Consider the following 16,702-nt stretch of genomic DNA (forward strand, 5'->3'; position numbering starts at 1 on the left):
TATTTACGTTGTTTTTTATTTTTTCCCAAAATTGTTAAATATTTCGCCCGGGCAACATATCTAATTGTTTAACTAAATAGTTGTTATTATGAGCTGCCTTTACGCACTGGAAGAAAAATCTAGTCAACACTGTTCAGGGGGAAGGGAAGCAGAGTCTACAAATGCTTTGTCCATGATTGAACGTCTTGTATTGGTACAAGTATTAAAATTTAATAGCGAAGAATTGTTTTCAAAGTGCGAAAAAATTTTCCCCCGAATTTTTTGACAATACAGTGGAAAAAAGGTGCAAAAAAAGCCTTATAGAGGTATCCGTTTTTTAGAGATTGTATCCAAAAATCACTTTCAGACCAAAATTTTGCCGAAAACATTTTTTTGTTTATATACGTTTTTCTTTGTTCCATTCATTTTAAATTAAGGGAATAAGACATATAATTTGTTGAATTGTATTATTCAAACGCTCTACTGTTATACAAACAAAAAAATATCAACTTAACAATTATAACACTGTATTTTATAACCTACTCGAAGAAATCTCGGATTGAAGTTTACTTTCTTTTTTTGTATATAAATTTGGAATTCCTCCAATTTTTTGTAACTGTTCGCTTTGCACAGAGCTTTTTCAAGGGAAAATCTTATTTGGTGCGAAAAAATGTCCGTTTTATAAAGTGTCTGCCTTATTAGAGATTTTGTTGTGACATTTTCACCCGAAATCGGTCAGTTCAAAGGAATACTTTAGAGAGATTCCACTGTACCATAAAATGTAAAAATCAAACCATAGCGCACGCCCCCGAACGTGACAAAAGGTTGCACCCGGGGACAAGGTTAACGGAAACGAACAAAACTTGTTTCATGTATATTATCACGAGCAGGAAAAAACAAATCGCAAGCAGCTAATCCATTGAATTCTAATCTCTTCTATTTCTTCCTGCTGCTAGTTTCTCACTGTTTTTCTTTTCCAGCCTATAACCCGATTTTTTCATGCTGACTGGGTGACCTTATTTAGATTCACGACCTGTGGTTTCTGATCTAATTTTGATTGTATTTGTAGCTGGCTATGGGGGAAACCTTTGTTTTGTGGTTTAAGGCTAGCTTTTTTGGCATGTAAATACAAATGAAGGATATATGTCAAGTATAGCTATGTATATTATATTAGTCAGGTAATATTTAAATTACCTTTTTTCCGTTTAGCTAGGTGAAAGTGCAAGTATTTTTCTTTTTATCAATATGTGATTTCAAAATTAAAAAAATCATGTCTGTGGAAACCTGATGTGTGAAGCTTTACAGAATGACTTCCTCTACGAAGAAATAATAAAGGTTATTTCCAAAAACACGATTTTAAAATTAGGATACCGTATTTAATTTTCTATTGTGTGGGACAAGTTGGATTTTTACCCTCTTATCAGAGGGGGAGAAGCATACAAAACTTGCCAACCATTAAAGCTGGATTGTAGAAAGCAAAAACATTGTTGTACACTGTTAAAAAAACATCAAAAGAGGATTGTATAGAGCAAAATCAAAAGTCTTGTAAATTATAAATTATGCACATTTATAATTTTTAGTTTGATTGCATAGGTACCTGTGTGAGAAGATAATGCAAAATTTTTTTATTTTTTTTAAAGAAAAAATAAACGTTTGTAAAGAACTTTTGTTTTACTTTGCCATACAAAAGTATCTTATCTCGCTCTAACAGTCAGTAATAATTGAAGTGTTAATTTAATTCATAATAATATTCCTGTTTGTTTTATTATGAATACAAATTTATTGAACTATTGCATGAATACATGAGGTGTACTAATATGTTCACATGTGTCTACAAGGAAAATACAATGTATATACAATGTGTACCTGTAAGCAAACTATGAGGTACACAAAGCATGTGTACCAAGATTTTAATTTTTGAAGCCCTGTCATGTATTTAAAGACCAGGTTCTACTTATGACAAGTGTTAAAGCCATCAGGTCTACCTTATTTTATATTACTTTAAGGGTTGTCATATTTCTTTCTATTGTGGCAAAACCTAAATGATGTGTGTCAGTCTTTCTCAGAAGAGGCATGCGATCGCACGCGCAAGCCTTGGCACACGCCTAAATCGTTTTAGGGGTGTGATTAATCGCACGCCTGAAAAATAAATATTGAGTTTTCAAAATCAACCTATAAAATCCATTTTGTAGCGTGCGATGGCAGTCCTCGAAATAATTTTTGGAGACTCGTCAGACAAAACGTCTGATAGATTTCCGTATTGGTCGGACACTTTTAGATCTCAGAAATTATTGAATAGTCCTGGTCCTTTTAATCCACGAGCAAGCCTATTCATAGCCAACCTGACTATCCTAGCTAATTCACCGACTCCTGACTTAGTTAAAAGAACTACGTAGACATAAATCTCTTTTGCCTGGCCCCTTCGTCGTTGGTAACCAGGTCTTACCAAGAAATCCAGCTATGCGGTTCTTAACTAATGCGGAGGTGAACGCCGACGGAGCACGGATGAAGCAAGTCTGCAAAACCAGGCGGAATAGACATTTTATCATGGATTTAATGGTAGATAATTTCTTTATTTGACAAAACAATTGGAAACCATAGCAGGTCCGAATTTAATGGATTTTTTCTTTATGCCTGTAAAAACGAAACCCACATGCAGTATAATTTTTTTTCTGTAAAAATTTTGTCAAGGTGTAGCTGAACTTTCTGAATGAATTTTGAAGTTTTATTTAGGCCGCGTGGATAATGATTTTTTTAATTTGAAAACAAAGCATATTTTTGCCTATTTGCTTGTGATGACTTTAAAAAAAACAGTAAATATAGAAATGACAGTATAGTCATGCATACTATTTCAGACATGTAGAAAAGGAAGTTAAGATTGAGAGAGTCGCTATACCAGTGTCTACTTGATCATCGTGTTTGGGGTTCACGATTTAAAGCGTCCCTCACTTTTCTACCGCCAAATGAATGCGCAACAAAAATAACCTCGGAGCCTGTAACGAATGCGTAACATTCTTTGTACATGCGTTTTACATCGCACGCGTTACTTGATGTACACGTGCGAATCTACGCACATCTACTCAAATATTCCTGAAAAAGACTGGTGTGTATAGCTGGTGTGTCCACTCCTAATGTGTTCTTTTATAGTACTTTATGTTGTTTAGTAAAATGCAGATGAAAAAACAGTAATAGAATAATGAACATTTTGGCAACACTTCTTTGTTTCTATCTCTTTATCAATATTGTGTCATCATCACAGTGTCCTCCAAACAAAGATGAACCTAATAAGGCATCAAAGCATGTTCAAAATGTCTCAGCTACGTAAGAGTTCTTCTTTTTTCACTTTATTGTGATAGTTATGAGATATAATATATATATATATATATAGTTATATGTCAACAGTGTTTTTTTTTCCAAATAAATTAAATTATGCTCTAAAAAACTCGGATATATATCACCTTTATTTGAAAATCTTTCAAAGTGATTGTTTTATGCCTACCCTTTGTAGCAATATTTAATCATATTTTTGTTAAAATTAAATCTTTTTTTGGTGAAAAATTGAAATGTATGTTCAAATTCAGACCTTTAAAAACAGTTTATTTTTTTAAAAACTATCCCATCCTTAAAGCTATTCAATTTTTAAGCGCTGTCCTAGAGATGGATGTGCATATTTTACATGGCTAGCCTCACAAATATACCCTGTCTATTATTTCCAGAAGAGGCCGTGGCTTTGATGGGGAGTCCTAGGGTATTTAATGCTCTCTTTGAGCTACGCAAACTCAATTAGGGTCATCAGCACTCTGCCAGACAACTCCCTGCAACATCCAATGGCCCACACAGTGTGCCTTCCCAATTTCCCTCACATGACTTTGGTTAACCTGGGGCTATGGTAATATTCAATTGCCCTTATTGAATTGCCGTCAATTGCCTCTTGTAGGCCTTAATGATAATGGTAATAATAATAATAGTAATAATGGTAATTAACCTCTGTTTGTCAAAAGAATAAGAATTTTGGCTCTTTTTTAAGGCCCTGTTTGATGTGTTAAAAGGGGTTGCAAGTGTAAATAGTTTTTATGATAACAAAATTTGTTCGCAAATACTAAATTGCAGATTTGCAGGTAATGTCTGAAGTACCCAGGGGAGATAGACAGGAATAGAGACAACATATATTTAGAACAAGTGTAAGTCTTTCTTTCAAATTTCAAAGAGAAATACTGAGGCTTTGTCTACCATTATTTACTCCCCAAAAAAACTGTTTTTACGGAACCGAATAATATAAACATTCGAATGTTACGACGCGGGAAAATATAGTTATATACATCATCACTCTGAACAATTAATTCTCAGTCCTTAACTTATATATCTAATTCGTAGTCGTCCAAGTGTTTTGGTGCCCATCTTTCATGGTGACTTCTTCGAGGTGCATCTCCTATTTGGAACTGGTTCTTCTGGGTCGATGTTTTGTGTATCCTCGTACGGAGTGTCCTCCTGTTGGTCCTGGTGGAAGTTGTTCTGAATTGAAGGTTGATGATACGGTTTGACATAGTCCTTATGTTGACGAATAATTTTGCTGGGTCAGTGGGTTGCAGAGGTATAACCCTCTTCCATCGATTGCAATAACGATGTACGGATTTCTCTCGAAGAGTGTTTCGTACTTGGATTGATGAGAACTTGGTCTCCGATATCATAGGTGGTGGCTTTTCTCCTGACAGACTCATTTCTCTGGTCCTTCCTTGCCTGTTGTTGTTTCCAATCGTGCCTTTGAGCTTCGGCAATTTATTGGTTGCTGTTTGTCGTATGTGGGAAGTCGTGGTGGTAGCCATGATGGAAGAGCATGTTGCCTAGTGAGCAGCAGTAGCTAAGTGAGGTGTAGATCGGTAACCGAGGAGAAGGTCATTCAAAGCGGTAGTTTTATTCTGACCTGAATCGTTAGCGATCTTCATTGCTTTACAGAGTGGACGCATGAAGGTTTCAGCAGGTTTGCCTTAGCGTGATATTGGAATACTTTGGTGTGTTGGATGCTGTTCTTTGTTGAAATATTGGCAAATTCCTGGCTGTTAAACGGTGGGCCGTTATCGGTACGGTGGCGTTCAGGATTTCCATAGCTCATGTAGATATCATTAAGCACATTGAGTTCGGGTGCTGCTTTAGTTGAATTCACAATCTTAACAGCAGGAAAACGGGTGAAACTATCCTGTACCAATAAGATATGTCTCTTGTCATGCATCAGCCGAAAAGATCAATTTTGGCGTCTTCCTATGCTGTTTCAGGTAGAGGCCTTGACTGTAGTGGTCCCTTAGTCGTTTTCCATGTAAATAGTTAGCAGCAGTTGCACTCATTAACCTTGGCGGTGACCTTTTTGTTGTGCAAGGGGAACCAGAAGTGACTTCGAAGGCGTTGTTTCATGCGAATTAGGTCTTAGATCTTTTCCCTTTTGAGGATTAGACCTTTGTCTGAAACAGTGATCTCGTCGAAGACTTGTCAATAGGGCATAAGGGAGGTGGTTGGTTTTGGTCTATATCCTTTGCTGATGGCATCTTTCAACTGTTGAAGGCATGGATCGTTCTCTGTTGCTTCAATTATCGTCTCCATTGACACTGACTCAGTGTAGGGTGAATACTGCAAAAACCAAACAGTTTTCTCGAGTTCTTATGTCTCCTTCTTCCACGACGTTGGCAGTCTAGAGAAAGCTTTAGAATGGTGGGATAAGTAATCAGCTGGGTTTTTCTTACCCCGCAACCATAATACATTGTAAGAAATATCTTGGTGGTGCAGTTTAATACGGTCAGTTCTAACTAATCCCTTTCCTCTGTTCGCAAAAATACTGATCAAGGGTTTTTGATCTGTGAATATTTTCACAGTTGGCCCTCCTACGAGGTATAGTTGCAAAAGCGTCGAAGCGCAAAGTCAAGCTTGGCATAGCAACGTTCAACGGGAAAGAGGTTGAGCGGCTGCCAAAAGCAATGGGCTTAGATGTAGCTGGATCATTGTCCTGTGTGATGATAGCTGAAATACCTGTGATATACGCATTCGTAAAGAGATATGTATTAAGAGAAAGGTCAAAGAATTTTAAGAGAGTCTCTTAACAAAGGGCCCCTTTTATTAGTTATAATTCTTCTTGACATTCTTTGGACCATACAAACCTCAGCTTTTTCTTTGTTAATGCTCTCATGTGGACGTTCTTCTTGGGCAGGTATGAATTTTGTATGGGACTGGATCATACATAAGAATGAAACAACTTCATCTTTTGAAGGTGGTGGTTCTGCATCTTTCAAGGCATCAACTTTAAATGGGTCTGGTCGACTCATCTTTTGATATAATTATGCCCCAAAATGGGACTTCTGGCTTGGCGAATATACACTTGCCTGGGTTCAGTGTTAGTCCCTTTTGTGAAAGCCTTTTCAGAACTGCATCAATCTACAGCAATGATTACGTGATTGTGTAGAACGTGGGTCTCAGGTATGCCTGCAAATATCGGTTGCAGTGCTCAGTGGAGTTCACCCAAAGCTGGCTTTGTACCCATGGTCAAACGTTTGTATCGCATCAGCTTTCCATTGGCATGGAACTCTGTGATGTAGTGACTCTGGGGTGCGATTTTGAGCTGGTGGAATGCAGCTTTAAAATCGAGTTTGGTGAAAGAGTTGGGCTCTAATATCTTCTTCTCTTGGTATTGGAACATTGGTGTCAAGAATGCCTTGATTTGCGTTGCGCATATCCACGGTCACTCTGATTCCACCGTCGTCCTTAGGGCAAGTACGAAATTGGATACCCATGGAGCCGGGCCGTCGTGTTCTTTAATAATTCCTTGCTCTTTCATTCTCTCAATCTTGTTTTTGAATCTCTGACACAGGTGGAATGGTATGGGACAGGGCTTTTCAGCTACTGGTTGAACATCCTCATCAATGTGGAGCTGTACTTGATGGTCCTTCAGCAACCAGATTCCATTAAATACATTTTTGTGTGCAGAGACAACTTAGGAAAGTCGCTCATTTTTTTCGACCTCTGCACAGATCAAGTCGATTTCGATATTTGTTTTGGTTAAGGGTTGAACTTGATTATCTCTAGATCTTCGGCTGCTATACCACTTAACAAGAATTCCACCTTCTGCTTGACAACATAGATTCCGTTGTTTTCCGCCCCTTCACCACACATAATCGTACCCTGGTAAAGTCCAACACATGTAATGGACCTGAAACAGTATTGCTTTATTTTCATTTTGGTATTTGAGAGTGGTAGGTTACATCAGCAAGTTCTCTGGACACTGATATTGGCTCCTGTGTCAGCAAAAGCTTCTACTGTCTACTCGTTAATTATTAACTGAACCTGGTATCACGGTTTGTCTTATATTGTTATGTTTCCTAGCCTGGCCCACTCGACGGCAGGAACATGTTTCCTGGACATGTGTTTTGTACTGGCAGTCTCCTCCTCAGACTCACTTGAGGTGGTATAAGTCTCAGTCTTTGAGCTTGATGCAGAGCTTGGTGAATGGCTGTGATCCTCAACACGGTTGGTATGCTTGTCTCGTCCTTTGCAGGCTTTCGATCCTTTAAAATGCCCTTTCTTTCCACATTTGAAGCAAAAAATCTGTCTCGCAGGGCAGGACCTTCCTCCATCATAGGATGTTGATGAACATTTAGGGCAGGTAGGTTTGGATGGTTTACCTTGCTTTAGCTGGTAATCTTGTTTGCTCCTTGATTGGCAACCTCTAAACTTCTGCCATTTAGGATCAGTTCCTGCAACCCCCATTACTGTTTCAATGCATTTTTTCAAATCTCATCATTGGACATTCCAACAATAATTTGGTGTCGAACGAGTATGTCCTGTACTGTGCAAGCATCACCACATTTAAACTCACACAACGCAGCTTCGTGTTTAACTATATGTTGACGTGTTTTTGGTTGGCTTATACCGTTTTTTCAAAGTGTCAACCATTCCTTTAAAAGTCATGTTACTCCTTTCCTCAGAAAATATCTCCTCCTTAGTATGTGATGTGTTGTTGATGTTGAAAGAGCTCAGGTGCCTTGGTTTTATTTAAGACAAAATTGTGAAAATATTTAATGTGTCTAAATGGAAAATTGCCAATATTATTAAAGATTACGTTGATCGTTATGGGCAAACAACAGAAGAACCACTTGTGTCTGGGTTTGCAAATTAAAGGGGATTACAGTTTGTAAAATTATGTAATTTTTGTGACATCTTGAGGGTCATCATTCCCTGATCCAATGGAAATTTCTTTTTTGCATTAATAAAAAATCAAATAAGGCAGTCGCAATTTAATTAGTTGTTTTACAGGCAAAATTGATAGTAGCTTAGAGTCAGTCAGTCGGCGAAATAAAAATAATTTTATCGAGAATGTATGGTCGGAACAACAACAAAAAAATAATAAATAACAACAACGGAAGAGGGTTACGACAAGCTTTTTTTATGTGTTTTCGCATAACGCACATGGTTTATATTTTTAGTTGCGAAGGAAAAATCATAATTTGGCTAACTAAAAAAATGTAACTAGTTCTTCAGGTAAAAAGATAAAAATATTTGAAAGTAATTCAGAATATACTTGTGTTGTTTTGAAAGTTATGCAGCAAGTTATACTTCTCCCACTTAAATTAGTAAAACAAACAATTTTAGTTTTCTTTGTTTTTTGCGCAGTTTTATAGGAAAGCTAAATTTAAGTGTGAATTCCTTTTGCGGACTATGGTTTAGTTGATAATATTTGAAATTTTTCACAGCGTTAAAATCATTTTTTTAAAATTCTTAACGGAGGTGTTATGAAAATCGTATTCTATCTTGTTTTATTTATTTTTCCTAAATGCTATTGACTGAAAGTCTTGGTGTATTACTGCTTAGCTAGCGTAATTTAAACATATATAATAATCATAACGAAGGAGGGTGTTACAACAATAATAATCTGACTTGCTATTCACTTGTATTATAACTAATTTAGCTAAAGTAGCTATTTTTCATTAAAAATCATATAAAAAATTAAAATTCTACATAACTATTTTTGTGATAATAAAATTAGCGTATCCCGCATTTTAGTTTTATCACAACAAATTACCATAAACAAAGATTCAATTTCAAGTGGCCTTACCGATGCTGATCCTAAAGTAACGTTATTGATTCACCTTGTTTAGTATAATTGAGATTGATATTCAATCAACAAAAATAACATTAATTATCTTCTATGCTTATAATATTTTCACAAGATGGTATGAGAAAATGTTTGTTTTTTCTTTAAAACTTTTTTGCTTCATATTATTATTTTTTTTGGGTGGAAATTAGGGCCCGTAGAACAACTAATTAAGTTGGATTCGCCTAAACACAAAGCATTGATATTGAAATAATTTGGCTGAAACTGTAAAAGCGTTATTTTAAATTTGAGTTGATTGTGACGTAGAAAATGTCTCAGTTTGCAATGAAATAGTAATCTTCATGGAACCAATCAAAATAGTTTTATTGCTGGTTGATCTATACACTTGAATTCAATAATTGAATGATTGTGGAGAGGTGTGTGAAAAAATTAATAAACAGGTAAAATAATCCTTTAAGTGACTCAATAATAATTTCACTGTCAGTCTCGCTGACAATAACAATCTCATTAAATAGCTACAGCACTATTCTATTTTATGCTCTATCTTGTACTACAGAAGAAAGTAAGGCAAATCTAACAGGTTTCTCATATGTACTTTAAGCTTTTGAACTGGCACAAAAGATCATACAATTTGTGACTTATAAATCTTTTCCTGTTCTCCAGCTAATGCATTCGTCTCTCAAAACCTACTTGGCAAAGTCAGCTAAAGATTTTGTTTTTTTATTCATCAAAGCATTCAATAATAAAATGATTTAAATTCAATGATTTGATATGTTTGATAGAAATCTTGGATTTACAGGGAACTTGTGTTGGGAGAGCTGTTTCAGCATTTGGGAGAGTAAAAATTCCATTTTTTCACTGTGAAAATTCAATTTTTTTGGTCCACATGACACTTTTGACCATCCTCTATAAGACTCTCAAGGAAATTCCAATTACAGCCTAATGGCCCTAATTGAGAATTTCTAGCTAACACCCTGGCTGTAAATGCTTTTAGCCTGTCATTCTTGTTATGGAAAATGGAAATCCCAGTTGATGAAATTTTCTATAACATAGTTGTTTTACCTAAAAAGATTGAATTTGAACCAGAAAACATGATTGAATATTGCTAGAAAATTCCATGAAATTAACTAGCCATGAAATTAACCCAGTTTTTAAAACTTGTGTTAATATAATAACTGGTAATTAAATGCAGTATTAATTTAAAGACTGGTAATTTTATGACTCGTCAATTAAAATACTGTTAATTTGGTGACTTTTTTATAATATATAAAAGCCCCAAAAACATAAAAATACAATTTTTTTTACAAATTTTCTACTATGTCCTCCTCATCAGACGATAGCTCAACAGTGTTCTCTTTTTCAGCAATCTTTTTTAAAATAACTTTTGTATCATCTTTATACTCTGAACCAAGTGGAAAATTAATTGAAAGCACTATCTATCACTGATCGTGACGTGACAAACATTGATGTTGATCTTCAAAAGTAGAACATGAGAAACTCATGAAGAGCATCTACAAGTTTTTCCAAACTGAAAAAGGTTGTAACATCATCACTGCTGGTTGTAGGGCTGCTGGGATAACAGAAACAATAAAAAGCGCCAGAGAAGCAAGTAGCTAGATCAACATGGACCCATTTTTGTAAAATTACAAGTTCATTTCATACGAAAAAATTTACTTACTGTTAAAAAATGTTTTTCCTGCTCAAATTTTTTTTTCTCTTTTTTTTCAAATTTGCATTTTGAAAACAACCTTGCTCAACCGCGTTAATTAAATGCCTTTTTTTTCAAACTAATTTAATTGAACTGCGTTAATTTCTTGACTCGTTAATTTAATAGAATAAGGTATATAACATTTCATTTACATCAAAATTCACTTGTCTCTTATGATTAAATTTTAGAGTATACCATTCTTAGTTAAAAATAGCTACATCATTGGCATTCCGACATGTAGTGTAATAGCTTTGCTTACTGCCAGGCAATATAAACAATTACACTTCATTTTTTTTATTTTTGTGTGAGAGGATTTTGTTATTTACCATGGTTGTTTTTGCCTTTAGATAATACGAGGCTTTATTTGTTTTGATAAATTTCACCTTAGTTGCAGCCAACCATACAGCAAACTGGTAAAAATAAGTTATATCTCAACGTATTATACTAGGTGTTGGAGTTGGAAATGGTTTACATGCAAAAAGACAAGGTTAGTAGATGTTCAGATGGTCACCAAATTTATTTTTACAACATTTTTTTACCCTATTCAAACCAGGGTATTTCCGTCCCTTCTCCATAATATTTGATAAACTTTTCAAATTGGAATTAAATTTAGGTTACTTATAGTAAATCATAAAAGGACCAAATTGACAGCAATAATTTTTTGTTTATGTCAGCAATTTCTATTGCTGATTGAATCCACTTGATGATTATTCCCCTCAATCAAATAAAGTTATGTTTCATGTTCTAAGGGTAATCCTAATGAAATTGTAATTTCATAGAAATTTAGGAGGTCGTTTTGAGTAACTGCCAATATCTAAGGTTCTGAGAGGTACTTAAAAATTTGGCTTGTATGTGTCAAATAAATAAATATAGAAACTCATAGCCATGCAGCATAGCAAAAAAATATAACTGGCAGAATAGGGCTTTAAGTAGAAAGTGGAAAATTAGTTATTTAATCCATATAGCATTTATGTCCATGACAAATAAACATGAATTACTGTGCACCTTGTTTAGTAAGCAGGGTGATTCAGAATAAGTACTACCCACCCAAATGCATGTCAATTAAAAAATATAGCAACTAATGGAGGACTTTTCATTTCCCAAGATTTTACCATGCATGTATTAGGCCAAGTATAAAACAAACAAAAATTAAAAGATACAGATAACAATAAATGAGTAAAATCACATATTAAAAAAAGCCAAAAGATTTTCCAAGTGTATAATCTCATGTTTTTTGTTGTTCTAATGTTCAAAAATAAGAAAAAAATGTATTACCTTTTTTGGATTCTATATAGGACCAGCTACAGAACTGTTAAAAAAACTTTTTATAAAGAGATACCGTACATCTACAGAGAATGTGTGAAGAACTACATTCTGAATGACACCAAAATGTGTATTCGTAAGTAATTTTATATTATCTGTGGTAATTATCCTCTGTACCTTTAATAATTTTGTAGTGACCAGATTCGTATTTTGTTTATTTGAATGTTTACTATAATATCTTGTTATCTTTTCTTTTCTTTTTTAAAAGTACGGTGTCACCTTTCAAATCAGAGATTATTTGTTACTTTTGTCTTTTTTCAGGCTCTTTATAATTTATCTGGTGTCTTTTTATTAGTATTGTTTAATGTTTTTGGAGGTGACCTATATAATCAAGGTGAAATATGGAGTAAAACTTTATTGTTTTTTCACCATAAAAAAATAATACAGATTGAAGAAGCTAACAAGGAACAAATAAAAAATTTGCCAACTTAATTGTGACACCATTGTTGAATAGCCTATATTATAGTATAAATACATGCTTTTTGTTGTAACACTCTCCTCCATTATATTTGAATGATTTTCATCCTTGTTGTTTGGGGAAATTGCTAAACTGATAAGAACAGTGACTGGAAGGATGCCGAAAATGAACCAGTAGCTCCAGTGTGTATGCCATGTATACCAGAGACAAGTAACATACTTTGTTGGGCATTGAAAGATCATAAAATAAAGCCAGTGTTTCCATCTAAAAACATCTGAAAGACAAAATACGTCTAGAGAGTCAATATAATATTATCTACAAAACCCTGTGTAAGATTGTGATGCTGTTTATGTTGGTGAATCATGTGCAAGAGTACAAAAGAGGCTTACGCAACGCAGATACAGACAAAAATGAGATTGCGGACATAGCTGGAAGAATGATCATGTTATTGACTGGGACAATAAAACCGAGAGTCTGGTTGGACAGCAAGAAAAGTCAAAGAAACCATAATAGTATAGACAAAAAAACTCACATCAATACTCAAATCAACTTCCAGAAATATGGTTACCAGCATTTCGGAAAACGAATATTTAAAGAAAAGTGCACAATGGTTCGGGACAAAGGTAACAAAAAGCGAATTTTAGAAAAAGAAACGTAACATAAAGCGAACTTTTAGAAAAAAAGAAAAGATTTTAAGTCTGTTTTGATAACGAAGCGTGTGGTACTGTAGATATACGATAGTTCTGTGAACCAGAATTAATGCCTCAGGATAATTCTTTGATGAATCGGTGGAATCATCTCATTCTCAACATAAAGTCCATCTCTTTTCCATGGATACAAACTTTAACCAGGGATGATCTCTTCCACTTATTTTACGTGTTGATTTTTGGGATTTTTCTCTCCTTGGAGGACATATTTTAAATTATCGTTACTCTATGGCAGGATGAAATTTGTTTTATGAATGATGAACAGAATTTTTTCTTCTCTTTTAAATATTATATTTATAAACAATAAAAATTATGTCAACAAAAAGATATCTTTTTTTCTCCCCTAATAGTTGTTATCATACGCAATTTTATTTTTATGCAACACTTTTGAATAGTAAAAGATAGTAAAAGATATGTCTATTGAAAGAACTCTTATGTGCACAAATGTTTATTTCAAACGAATGAACACAGTGTTAAAAATATTAATAACGATCAGACATTTTTTAAGTTTGTTAAAAAAATTTTTGACCAATGCTCAGAAAATGATGTCTGGATGTTATTTCCGTAACTGTAACAGCAGTGAAGGTAATTTTTTCAAGTCATTGAAAGACCATCAAAATAAAAAGTTATAATTTCATAATTTTTTGTAAATACTTGCATGTGGAAAAACTTCTTTTTAAAATTATTTAGCGTAAGTTTTTCTCATGCTATTTCGAAAGAACGGTGGAAGTATAAAACTTTTAGGGTTATTTTAATATCTGTCCTTCGTTATGTAAAAATTTACTTTTGTATCAAAATATATTTGCTTGTGTATGGCTGGGGTCTTTAAAATATTAAAAAAATCTTCACAACAGAGGAGTGTTTGTAATTTTCGCCTTTTTGTAAGTATTTCTATACAGTGGACTATTTTAAGTGTATTCTTGCCGACATTAAAGTATAAGCATGTTTTTTTAACAGTAAGAAAAATTTAAATATCTCATTGAGGAGACTGTTTTAACAAATTATGCCTATGACACATAGCGAGAAGGTGGTACTAGGGATCCCAGTTCTGTAGAATTTTTTCATTAGAAATATTTCTAAAAGACTAGAATAATATCTTGACATATGAAAAAGGCGAAACCTCCATTCCCAGTTTGCATTTATAGCTATACCTGTAGTGTACTATAACTTCCTAGAGCCATATTTCTGCTTGGTGTAGTTGAAAAAATATATATAAAACTTTTTAAATGTTTTTCATATTCATGCAAGGACTTGATTAAAACCGAAATGGTTAGAGCAGAGTTTTTCTTAGCAGGGAGATCTAGCGTAATTTTTTTTATCACCTGGAAACTGGAAGAGTACCAATTTTAACATTGTCTAATCAAGGAAGGCTTATTTCTAACTAGGCCAAGTTTTTCTTAAAATTCGAACTAACAGAAAACAAAAATCCAGCTCTTGTTGAGTCGACAGAAGTACTATACTTTAAAGTTTACAGAAAACAACAACAAAAGTATTAAGTTTGAAAATCAAGAAAATACCTAGATGAGCGAGCATGATCTTTTTTACCATCAGGAAATCAGCATAATACAGTGCTGAACTCAATTTTATATCCGCAGAGAAAGCTTAGTTAAATATGTTAACCAATGAAAGAATAATGCGCTAAATGGGCTGGAAAGGAAAAATATAGAAAACAAGATTAATTCTAGCTTGACATTATTCTTTATAAAAATACTAACTGAATTTTCCAGTAAGGCATTCTTTTATTAATGTTTTTATTTTTTTCCTAAAACCCGCCTGACTAAGCCAGCTAAAATTTCATTTATTTATTATTTATTTGTCGAGTGTGCAACAATAAAGCGTGAATTAAAAATAAATTTATGAAGATTAGATATGTTTGCACATAAGGACTTGAAAAATAGCAGGCAAGCTATAAAACACCATAATGATGCAAAGTCTTTGATCAGGGAGAATTAATGCTGGAATAGCTGTTTGCGAACATCTATGACCAAAAAAATTGAAACTTTTTTCCAGGTGGCACCATGCGGCATCTTCCAGAAAATTCTTGTGGAAATTCTTTGTTAGGACATAGCAGAGACAGTGCAGCTAGGCTGGCAGTCCAAAACTTATCCAGGCTAAAGCCTAAATCCTCGTTTTGACAGATTTTTTTCTGAGAACGAGGCTAAAATGAGTATTAAGCAAATAGGAATCCTAACAGTGCAACAAATTGTTTTATTATCCAATAAACAATACTTTATTTAATGTTATCGAAAGTTAAAGCTCATGCAGTTTAGCATAATGAAGATCGTCTTATAATGCGCCATCTTTGATGTTATTAACGTTTTCCTGTAATAATTAAGTAACTTCCTTCTGTACAATTTTTCAAGCACGTAGAAAACTTTGTTCAGCAGAACTAATTAATTATTCATGAATTTTAATTTAAAGAGGAATTGTTGAGGCTGAATATTTCTGGTGGAAGATAATGTATTATAGCTCTAAAATTGTGACAAGTGTGTTATAAAAGAAGAAATTAGAATATGTAGTCTGAAAATAACCTTTCGTAATTGATTATGTAAAAGAAAATTTGCTGTCACCTTTAAAGATAATTTCCAAGTTGTATTCAACCTTGCTGTTGTTCTTATTTTGTTTTTATTGTTCATCAGTTTTCAGTTTTATTAGAGAAATGAAGTAAGTTAAGTTAGCTATAATTTACAGTTATAGTAATAATAAAAAATTGAATTTTAAAATTTTAGAATATTCAATGATTTGTTCTCCCATGTTACTCAGTCCTCTTCAAAGTTCGGTACTTTTTCAGATTATTGCTAATGGCAGAAATCTTTAAGCCACAGGGCTTCTTGTTTTCCAATTTAAAAGCACTTCTCGTCAATGATCCAAACAGTTCTCTTCTGCATTTTCCCACTTCTCTTCTGTATTTCAGCGCTCTTCTACACTTAACACTTCCCTGCATGTGGTCAGAAACTTTCTCTTAACAACTAAATTTAAAAATCTGGTCCTCAATTTTACACCCATGGTCTGTATATATTTTGTTTGCAACAATAAAGAAATAAGAATAATGACCAGCCTGGTTAAAATTTTGGTGTTCTTATGAGAAACGTGTGTATGAAAGAAGATAAATGAATGCCTTAAACAGATACCCCAATGTTTTTTATTCACCCTCATCTCAAGGGGCCCCTAGGATGAGGGTGGTTGGTCAAAACATAAGTTATCAAAATCCAGCTCAATCAATATTTCGGACCAGAATTGGGTCTGGGAATTTTTTAAGTTCGTGGAAGAGGAGTGTTTCTCACTTTGGAAGAGAAGTGTTTCGAACAGAAGGGAAGATTTCAGAGGAATATAGAGAAGTGTTTTGACGGAGAAGAGAAGTGTTTTTATTAAGAAGAGAAGTGAGGCATAGGGGCCATCGTACATAGCAGCTACATTAGTGAATTTCTATCCAACGCTCTGTCACTAAGAATGCTTGTGCCTGTTACTATTTTGTG

At 34.0% G+C, this 16,702-nt stretch overlaps 1 protein-coding gene across 1 annotated transcript in view; it reads left to right on the forward strand.

Moving 5' to 3' along the window:
• Positions 1-2,113: 2,113 nt before the first annotated feature.
• The window catches only part of LOC130648815 (multiple epidermal growth factor-like domains protein 10), a 40,732-nt gene continuing 26,143 nt past the window's right edge, over positions 2,114-16,702 (forward strand). The window contains exons 1-3 of the mRNA XM_057454915.1: positions 2,114-3,300; positions 11,167-11,265; positions 12,074-12,177. Coding sequence (XP_057310898.1) covers positions 3,176-3,300; positions 11,167-11,265; positions 12,074-12,177 — 328 coding nt within the window. The 5' untranslated portion in view covers positions 2,114-3,175. The remainder of the gene's footprint in view (positions 3,301-11,166; positions 11,266-12,073; positions 12,178-16,702) is intronic.

The sequence above is a fragment of the Hydractinia symbiolongicarpus genome, chromosome 7 (assembly GCF_029227915.1).
Source record: "Hydractinia symbiolongicarpus strain clone_291-10 chromosome 7, HSymV2.1, whole genome shotgun sequence".
Classification (NCBI taxonomy): domain Eukaryota; kingdom Metazoa; phylum Cnidaria; class Hydrozoa; order Anthoathecata; family Hydractiniidae; genus Hydractinia; species Hydractinia symbiolongicarpus.